Raw genomic sequence first — 10,391 nt, forward strand, 5'->3', positions numbered from 1 at the left:
CTGCGTTCTTCTCTCTCTCTCCCTCTCCCCCTCTCTCTGTCTCTCCTCTCTCTCTTTCTCTCTCTCTCTCTCTCTCACACACACACAGCCTCCTCCCTGCGCGTATACTGTGGAGCCCGCCCCCTCGGAAGCCAGCGCCTCGGCTTCTTGCTCTCGCCATTACCTGTCATCTCGGACTGCGCACTTCCCTGCTACGTGGCAATTTCCACGAACAGTTTCCTTCACCTTCCGAGCCAAGACTCCCGCTCGCTTCAAATTTCTATCTCCACCGTCAACAAAGCCTACCGTCCACCCCCGCCCCCCCTCGGGCCCACCCCACGTCTGTAGCCCCGGACCCTCAGCTCCCGCTGTGGCACGACCTGGGGGAGCCGAGATGCGGCAGAAAGCGCTGCGGCGGCGTCCCTAACTTATGGAGGAAACCCGAATCCCTTTGAGGATGTTCAGACCTGGGGCCTCTGCCAGGAAAACGCGCTTGCAGATGAACCGAGGAGGTGCCCGGGCGCCAGAGCCCACCCCTGGCCTCTGGGGGGCCCCGTCTGCTGACCCCACAGCGCCTGCACAGAGCATTCACACTTCCTTTTGTTAAACATATAATTTTTTTTTTATTTTGAGCGTGACACTTCTCCACTAGATAGCAAGGAAAAGTGATAACAATTACACATTACACAAAAGTACTGTACCATTGCCTTTATCTTGAAGGTTTCAGAAGCCTCTACAGTTAATAAGTTAAATAAAGGGCTTGAGTACATAAATATTTGTCTAGGAACCCTACCATATCTACAACACAGTAAGAATCTACAAGAGGACAAACTTTTACCATACCACGCTGAGTGCAATTGCGTTATAACATTTCAAATATACAAAGCTCTGTTCTTTTTTTTTAATAACAATGGTATGTACAGAATCAATAATCACAGTTTGGTGACTTCAACAGTCCATATTCTAGCAGAGTATTTCCCTTTGGTTTGATATAAAAACCTTGGTTGGTGTATGATAAAGAAGAGAACAAGAACAAGACGCCCCTTTCTGTTAAGTGCACTGTTAGCTATCTTACAGATTGGCATTCGCTTCCCTGGCCCTGGCTTCACACCGGGGCCAACGCTGGGGAGATCAACTTAGAGCGCCAAAATGCTGTTTAAAAAAAAAAAAAGCTAAGTGGGGTGCCAGGAGGAAGAGAGGTTGGGTTTTTAAATTTTTTAACTTCAATACCAGGCGTCTTGGAGAGAAAACCTCCCCGATATGATATTTTCAGCGAAGTAAGAACGGGAGAGAACGGACGTTCGAGTGGGAGCGAGATTGGCAGTGGCGGGGGCAGGGGCAGGGGCAGGGGCGGGTGGACAGCCAGCCGAGGAGGTGCCACGTCCGGTAGCGCCAGGGGCTGCCTTGCCCGCATCCAGGCTGCTGCGAAGGCGGCTGCGCTCTCTCAGTGCCGTCTCGGGAGTGTGCTGGTCCTCTGTTTCCATTTGGTCTTGAGTGGTGCTGAGTGAGGTGACCTTTCGGGGTGCGCCCGGGGCGCCAGGGTGGAGGGCAGCCTTTAGCACACCTCCTTGCCCGTGCTGGTGCCCGGCAGGATGTTGAGCTGCGTGAGCTGCGCGGCGTGCTCCTTGGCCTTGAGCCTCAGCGCCGCTATGCTAGAGGCGCGTCTGTCTGCGGCCGCGGTGGCCGGGTCGGCCAGCGCGCCCGACGCCACCGCGCCCTCCACGGCCGGCGTGGGCTGTCTCAGGAGCGCGGCCGCGGTCGACGCGCTGGTCAGGGGGGCCATGGTGGAAAAGAGCCTGCAGGGAGAGCAAACAGCGCGGTCACGGCCTCGGGAGCTGAGCGCGGCGCCGGGGGAGGGGGAGGGCAGCGTTTCCCGCCGCCTCTCACCGCGGGAGCAGAGGGCCACACAAGGGTGCAGACGCGCGCCGCCGCAAGAAGCCCGGAGTCGCGGGGCTAGGGTGGGCCACGGGCTGGGGAGCAGGTGGGAACATGGGTGGGAGGCTAGCGTGCTCTGAGAGGGCTTTGCTAGAGCAGGGAACCGACGGTGTGCGTGCCGGAGGGGGGGGGGCCGGGGGAAGGCCAAGGAGTCGGGTATCCTGAAGGGACCAGAGCCAGGGCGGAGGCAGGTCCTGTGGCCCAAAACCCAACGGCCCAACTGCCTGGATTCTGTGCTTTCGCATAAGAAGGGGGTGTATTCTCAGACTGGGAGCTCCAAGTGCCAGGAGAGAGAAGAAAGACAAAGAGAAAAAGGAGAAGAGAGAGAGAGGGAGGAGTAAAAAAAGAGAAAGAAGGGAGAAGGTGGGATCAAAACTGCTCAAGACCTATGCCACAGACTTTGTCCTCTCCCTAGGGCGCCTTCTCGGCGGGGGGGGGGGGGGGCCTCCTNGGGGGGGGGGGAGGACTCCTTTTGCCCCGGAAAAGCTGGCCCGGTTTACCGGCCTTCCCGCCGACATAGCCACCCTCCCTCACCAGCCTGAGCCGCCAGTGCCCAGCCAATGACCGCGAGGTGGGGGTGGGGGGCGCCCGCCTGTTGATTTCCGCTCTGCAGGCCTCTCTGACCCGCCAGCCGCCCCGCGCCCCGGCGCAGCGACACTCTTTCCCCATCGCCTTCCCTGCGTCCTGCAGCCTTTTGCCCCAGAGAGGCCCCGAACCCGCGACCCCCGCGCACGGTGCACGACGACGCGCAAGCCTGAGACCCCAAGCCTGGGATCCCATTCCGTGCCACCAACTCCAGGCGGCGCCGGGATTGCTTCTCGCGGCGCCTCCACCCCCTTCGCACAGCACAGCGGACCTGCAGCTGAGGCCAGAGCCACCCCTGGGCACCGGATACTACCACCCCCAAACCTCCCTCATGTCCCCTCCCCCCCCCAGGGTTCTGGCTCCGAACTCCCGCAGGGCCGGCTCGGGGTTTCCACGATTAGAAATGAGCCCACTAGGGTTCGAGAAGAGCCTCCTGCTTTTCCCAAGCCACCCTCCACCCCTCCTGCCATCCCCCTTGTACTCCTCTTGCAGCCTCTCCAAATCTCGAGGTCTGGTACTTCAGCCGTAGTTTGCCAGCTTTTACAAGGCACTTGTCGGAAGGAAAAGGGGGCGGGGGGGGGGTTCGAGGGACACAGGACTTAAAGTTGTTTTCCCAGAAAAAAAAAAAAGTGTGGCCTGGAGGGGGTTAAGATGTCCTGGTATCATAGGTAAACTGAGTCACTAACTATGCTTCAGTGCACTCGCTGTTTATTTTATCGGTTTGTTACATGAAACTAGTTTTACTTAGTGTCTTTTTTTGAAACTTTCTCTAAGATGATTTTTGTTAAGTGGCTGCGCAGTTGGATGAATCTATTATTTCTTTGTTCTCCCAAAGAGAGATCATTGAAGCTGCATTCAGTTTTATTTTCACTGCACTTTCCAACTTAATACATCCCTCCTTTGTTTCTTTGTCTGGGTGATTATACAGACTTTTTATTTCATCACTCGATGTTCATTTAAAGAAAGGAAATTATAATATACGATGAATTGTTTCTTTTATTTCGTTGTCTTGTGACGCCATAAGGGTCGGGGGGTTGCACATATGGGGGTATGGTTGGCAGCAGGTCACTTGAGTGACAGGGAAGTTAGAGTCAGGGGAAGAAGAAAGAATTCTTTGCACCCAGAGGGCGGGGGGTTCCAGGGCTCCTGTGGAAACCAGAGCTGTGTTCCTCTGCCAGGCTTTGGAGCATGGGGAAAGATCTTTGCAAAATGTGAAGAGTCATCCCAGCTCTGTGGGCTACACCTGTACACGGTTACACCTATGGCCTGAGCAACCGGTTGCTGCCTTCACCTGGTACTTTTACAGCTTTCACTGAACACTCCCAGTTGTCACGGTTGTTGTTACTGCCACCGCCCTCCCCTTTACTGCTCAGTCCCAAGTCATTCCCTTCGAGATCCACACTGTTTGAGGCAAAATTACAGAGTATTTTCTTTGGCTACATCTCTGAGGGTTGGCCAAAGGGCGAAGATGTGTGTAGCCGCTGCCTGTCTCCAGTCTCTGGCCTCCTCCCTGACCCCAGCCTCTGTGTGTGTATGAGAGAGACAGACAGACAGACAGACTCCCCGAGGCCGCGCGTTACCTGCCGAACGCAGGGCTGATGAAGGCCGGGTGTCGGAACACAGCGGCTCCGAGGAAAGTGCTCAGGCCCAGCGGCGCCCCGCTGGGCGGCAGGCTGGCCGAGCCCGGAGGCGGAGGTAGGCTCGGGAAGGCGGCGGCGGCGGCGGCGGCGGCGGCCGTCCAGGCCGAGTCGAGCGCTGGGTGGTGCGGAGGAAAGGGGCTGGCGTCCAGGTAGGGGCTCAGCGGGTGGGTGGCCGAGAGAGGCCCGGGGAAGGGCAGCCCCGGAGGATGGGTCTGCGCGCCCGCTTTCTCCCGCTTGCGCCACTTGGCCCGACGGTTCTGGAACCAGACCTGCAAGGCGGAGAGAGCCGGGTCGGCGGGCGCTCGGGGGCGCGCTCCAGCCTCCTCCCCGCCCCCTTCAGTGCTGCGGGCCCTTCCTCCTTTCCACCCAGGCCGGTGCCCACTCGCCCCTCTCTGGCCTCAGGTTATTCCGAGACACCTCTGGGGGCCAAACGGGTGGCGAGAAGGAGCCCAGACTTAAAGCCTGCAGGAAACGCGGGGCAAGCAAAGCCTTTCCAGCGCGTATCTCAAATAGCCTAGCTCCTTTCCAGTTTGGAAGAGAGTGGTCCCGAGTGTTTAGAGATGGGGAAACCGAGGTTTAAACGTCTCCGCTGCCACCTGCTTACGGTGCATCTTTAGCCACATCGCTTAAACCTCTCTCAACCTCAGTTTTCTAATCTGTAAAATGGTGATAATCAAAGTTGACTCATAAGGCTGTTGTGTGGAATGAATAAAATAAAGCCTGTGAAGGCTCGCCTTGGACAGTCACTTGGACAGTGACTCCTGGCAGTGGGCAGCCACCCAGAGATGAACACAGATCGGCTCTCTGCGGCTTATCAGTGGTTTCCGCCGCCGATTTCAGGTTTAACCCAGAGCTGGCAAAATCCCTGCTGTGTTGAAAAGGGGATCTCGAGGAGGCGGTTCATTTATTCTTTCCAGAAATATTTCTTGAACACCTAAGAGTATAAGCTGGGTTCTGAGGCTTGGGGAAAGCTGGGAGGGAGGGAAAAGCTGGGTTTGCCCCAGCAAACAAGCATACATTGTAGGGGGGCAGTTCTCTGGGAAAGGAAATATGGGGCCTGTGGCCTGCTGTCTGCGGGGGGCTCTATGCAGGGCCTGGTTCTAGCAGAAGGCGCTGACTGCCAGGCCCAGGCACACAGCAATCCCCGGACACAGAAATCAGAGTGCAGGCTACCTGTAGACCTTACACATCTTCAGAGCCAGGAGGTCCTTGGTATCTTTGCGGATGTGGTTTAAATAGGTTATTTAAATAAGACAGTTCTAGGCTTGGGGGAGGTTTCCAGCACAAGGTATCTTCCTAATTGTTAATAGAAAGCAGTTTTAGTAGAGACCTTTACCTGAAATGTGGCAGCTACCATAGTCTAAAAATAGCTTCCAGGAGCATGAAATTATTTTGATATGACCTGCTCATCACGCCCACAGCTAATAAGATATGCTCCTGCCCCCCGAAGGCATTAATATTTTTAGGCTTGGGTTGGTGCCTGCACACAAGTCTAAAAATTAAGAATGAACTCCAGGGCTATGCAGAGTTATATGAAAATATAATGTAAATGATCCCAGGGGACTTTGTGTGTGTTTTTAATTTAAAGACATCCGTGCCTTTCATATATACACACCGGAGCTTGTCTTACTAGCACTGGTATCTAAGCTGGGCTTGACTTCTAGACAGCCACCTATGGCCAGAGAAATCAAGAATCCACAGAGGTTGATTATCTAAAATTCTGCCGAAAAGGGGCCCATCCGTAAGATTCCACAGCCCTCATACGATCTATTTGTGAATCGGAGAAACACTCTAGTGTGGAAATTCAGAGGCTGGAAAAAATAAGACGAGTTGGGACCAGGCTGGGTGGGCAGCTTTTGTGTATCCAAATCTGTCTAGACGAGAATATCCGCCACTCTTCGATGGCAGTGAAAGGAGTAAAGGAGGGGAGGGGGCCAGTGGAGGCAGAATGCCCTCAAAGAACGTGAAAACCTTTTACAGACACATCGTCTCTCCCGGCTCAACTGCAATCATCAAGATGTCCCCCTGCAATTCCTCATTATTGAATTAATACCTCTGAGGCCCCCCAAAGGTAAACGAAAGGACTCTAATAATTCATATTCACTTAATTACATCTTCTCCAGTGAATAGGGAGAGAGGAGAAGGGGAGGGGGCGCTCTCTTTCTTTTTAAAAGTTATTTAACTTTCCCACGACTCGTTCCCCTGAGCTGAAAATACGGAGTTGCTGTCACATCTCTGTTTGACAATGGAGAAATGTGTCAACAGAAAGGAGGGGACAGGCCTCATCATTAGCCCTCTAATGCAAGAAGCTGTTGTGTATTAAATGAGCCATATGGAATTTATTGTGCTTTATCAGCGCTTGATTTTGACTGTAAAGTGATTCACTCAGCTCCTAACCCAGGGACATCTGTTTTCTGTTGGCCATCGGGGCTGCCCAGTGTTGATCGTCTCTTTGGTTATGAGGCCTGGGTTCGGAAATGCACTCTGGTATGGGGCTGCAAACACCTTTAATAGCATTGCACTCACTCCCTATTAGATCAATGTGGGCTCATTGCTATAAAAAATGGGAAATCAAATAGCATTAGCCAGCTCCTTGTGCGGGCGGAGGGGAAATCAAACAGCATTTTGCCTTCAAATGGCCCTGTTTGTTCTAGCACTAAGTGGGCTTTTATGAAGCCCGATTGGAGACTTAATCGCAGCCAAATACCTGCTTGGAGCTGAGCGGATTTGTCTAACAACCAAATCCATGCTCCATCCCATTATATCAATCAGGAGAAGTCAGTCCTCCGATTGTTTCCTACAGGGGCTGTGGAACCGGGCGGCTCCTGACTGCAGTGCAGAGACCCTGAAACCCCTCTTCTGATCCTGGACTCCTTCCTCAAGGTTCCCAAACCCAGAAACCTTCCCCACCAACCTCCCAGCTCTTCACATTTTCATCTTTTTGTGCACGAGTGTTTGGGTCTGTTTTTTCTGATTCTGCTTCTCTTCATTTTATGAAGGGGGTTTCAACCCACCCCAATCCATCCACACACCCCCACTCTTCTCCCCACCCTTTCCCCTCCCTCTCTCTCTCTCTCTCTCTGCGGCGATGCTCACCTGGACTCGGGCCTCAGTCAAATCCAGCCTCATGGCCAGTTCCTCCCTATAAGAAAGCGACACACAGACAGGAGGTCACAGCAGGCTCCGGCAAGCCCTCTCAGCCACCTTCCCCTTGCTGGCAGGCCCCCCATTAGGGTCTCCCTTGGCTGCCTGCCCTCACCCCCAAACAGATGGGTGTCATAATCCCTTCACCACCGAAGTGCCTACTATTTGATTGAAAATATAAAAACATACAACCCATTGCTGGATATAGGATATTATATTGTATCATACTATATTCAAGAGTGACAAGGGTGGCTTCTTGAGTCCATAAGCCTAACTGGGTACTCGGATTCACCCTCACTCTCCCTTAAGCCAGAGTTGAACAAGGAACACACGCGCACACAATGCTTGCAGCCTGTTCTGTCCTAATATTACATGGGAGAAGAGCTCAATAGTCAACCAAAATTTTTTTTCCTGCCCTTGGTGTCTTTCTGCTTTGAAAATATTTTTCTGCCTCCCCCCCACTCTCCCCCTCTTCTCTGTCTCTCCCTCTCCAGCTCTTCGCCTTTCCCTCCATCTCTCTATCCCCCCTGGCTCCCTCCCTCCCTCTCCCCTTAGGTCATACTCCCCATTACCCTCTGGAGATATGTTAAGCTTGTTAAGAGTTCAGTGGGGTAATTTTTTGATTAAACAAAATTCTGCACACCTCCTGACTCCAATGCCCACTACAATCCCTGCCCATCTCAGGGGAAGTCAATTTAACTGAAACCCTACCCCGTCATTGCAGTTATTACTGCGACAATTAAGGCAAATAGGAAACCATTAAGATGCTGTAAAATGGCTTACGACCTGTTTACCGAAAATATGAGCTCAAGAGAATAATTGTCTCTACCCCCGCTAATATGAAAGATCGGGGGCTGCCCGATCCTGGGACCCAGGTCTGCACTGCTAGCAGGCCCCCCTGGTCCACACCTGAAACTTCAGGACCAGAAGAGAAAACCGGTTCACCAAGCGCTTTCCGTTGCCCCCTGCTGCAGTGAGCACCAGCAAATCTAAAACCACACTTTTGGCTGGCTCCCTGCCAGAACCAAGGAGCTCTAAATAACCCCCAGTGGGAAAGAGGTGGGCACCGGCTGGAGAAGAGAAGCTGCCCCCTTTCAGGTACTATGGTTCCCCCTGGAGAAGCTAAAAAAGGGCAGACCTGGATGCCAAATGACACCTCATCATTTTCTTCTTTTGAAATACACATGTGTCAGAAATGCAAAAAGCAGGGCCAGTTGGCTAGTCGATAGCACACACCGATTTTAAAATTTATGTTCTTTTTTTTAAAGATAATGAAGGGACCGGATGATAATAGGGGAGGACCAACTTTAGCTCAAGGGATGACCAAGTGCCGTGTCTGCCAGCATCAGATCCACGCTTTTGCATTACTGCTTAGGAGAGAGTTTGGCAATTACTTGCAAGATCAACAACACTTTAGAGTTGGCTCGGGCCTCCTGAGCTCTGAGCAGCGATTCCTCCTCCGGTTCAAGCGGGCGGGTAGCCTTCTGCTTCTAAAACGCATATTGAAAAGCTGCACACGTCTTGAACGAAGGAGCTGCCCGAGCTTGACAAGCTCCGCGCCAGGCAGACACCCATCCGTTTCTTCCTACCCACTGAAGGAAGTTTGCCCTGACCCTGGCTCCTTGCCTGAGCACAGACCTTGGCCTTAGGGTGGGAGAGGAAGGCCCCCAGGCTGGCCAGCGCCCTAGGTTGGATGAAAAGCTGGGACCCTGGGGTCCAGTCATCTCACCTCTTTCCCCAAAACACTCAGGCAAGAGGGAAGTGGAGCGTGACCAGGCGGAACACCGTGGCTGGACAGCCGTCCAAAGAGAAAAATCCCCCCCCCAGCTGTTCGTCTATTGCCTGCCAGGCTGCCAGCAATCCTGGCCCACCCCTGTAAACCCGTGTACAATAAACGAATGCTGGGCTTAACGTGTGTGTGGGAAGTGAGGACGAGACGGGAAGATTCTGGCTGGTGCCCCACAGATGTACAGATACCAAACCCTGCCCGATTCTGACTTCCTTCCGTTATTTCAGAAGTCCTCAAACGACAGAACTGGAATCTTTTTAAAGGCCTTCTCCGCAGGCGCGGGCTCCAGCTTCACTGTGAACAGCGAACCGCGTAACTGATACGCACCAGGCTCCTGGGGCATCAGGCGGGGGTGGCGAGTGCGCACCACACAGCGGCCAAAAATAGCCCCTGTTTTTGCTTTGGCCGCGAGGGCCCGAGACGCTTCCTGCGCCTGGCCGGGGACCCGGCCGGGAGGGCAGCGCCTGGGGTCCGGCGTCTGTGCTCTGCCGTGCGCGTGCCTCCGAGGTGGCGCTTTCGGGCACTCTTTGGAGAGGCCGTTTTTCTCTAACTAAAATTGTAACTTGAAAACAAAATTAAACTGGAGAGACTTTGAGAAGGAAAGGAATCATCCCAGTCCAAACTTAAAGCCCGGAGTAGGGGTGGGGTTGGGTGTGGGTAGCTTTCAGCGAGCAGGGGTGGGTGCGTTGGGAGGGCACACCTGGGCAGAGTCCAGGAGCCAAGCTCCTGCCCCGAACCCGGGGCCCCTGCCCGCCCGCCTTCCCTGTCCGGGGCCCGCTTGCGCTCTCCGCCAGCTGCCGCCGCGCCCGCCCCTCTCGCGTACCTGGTGAAGACGTCTGGGTAGTGCGTCTTTTGGAAGGCCCGCTCCAGTTCCTCCAGCTGGTAGCTGGTGAACGTGGTGCGGTAGCGCCGCTGTTTGCGCTTCAGCAGCCCCTCCTCCGAGTCGCTGCCCGCGGACAGGCACACGCTGTCCTCGCCGTCCTTGCCCTCAGCGTCCTCTGGGTGCAGCAGGAGCTCCTCCTTAGGCGATAGCTCCCCGCCCTCAGTGGCCACAGCAGCGGCGGCGGCAGCGGCCACCGCGCCAGTGGCGGCCACGGCGCAGCGCCGGGGCTCCTTGAGCAGCGCGCGGGCGTCGTCCTCCAGCAGCTCCTCCTCGTCGTCCTCCAACAGCTCTTCTTCCTCGTCTTCGTCCTCTTCATCCTCCAGCAGCTCCTCCTCGTCGTCCTCGGCGCCCGTACCGCCGCCCGCCGCCGGGGCGCCACCCGGGCCGCTGGCCGCTCCGAGGCGCTCGTCCGGGTGCGCGGCGCCCCCCGGGCCAC

At 54.9% G+C, this 10,391-nt stretch overlaps 1 protein-coding gene across 1 annotated transcript in view; it reads right to left on the reverse strand.

The window, feature by feature from the left end:
* Window positions 1-672: 672 nt before the first annotated feature.
* ARX (aristaless related homeobox) overlaps window positions 673-10,391 on the reverse strand; it is an 11,886-nt gene continuing 2,167 nt past the window's right edge. Inside the window, exons 2-5 of the mRNA XM_034649908.1 lie at window positions 9,896-10,389; window positions 7,236-7,281; window positions 4,080-4,408; window positions 673-1,775 (exon numbers count right to left, since the gene is read on the reverse strand). Of these exons, the coding sequence (XP_034505799.1) occupies window positions 1,535-1,775; window positions 4,080-4,408; window positions 7,236-7,281; window positions 9,896-10,389 (1,110 nt within the window). The 3' untranslated portion in view covers window positions 673-1,534. The remainder of the gene's footprint in view (window positions 1,776-4,079; window positions 4,409-7,235; window positions 7,282-9,895; window positions 10,390-10,391) is intronic.

The sequence above is a fragment of the Ailuropoda melanoleuca genome, chromosome X (assembly GCF_002007445.2).
Source record: "Ailuropoda melanoleuca isolate Jingjing chromosome X, ASM200744v2, whole genome shotgun sequence".
Lineage (NCBI taxonomy): Eukaryota > Metazoa > Chordata > Mammalia > Carnivora > Ursidae > Ailuropoda > Ailuropoda melanoleuca.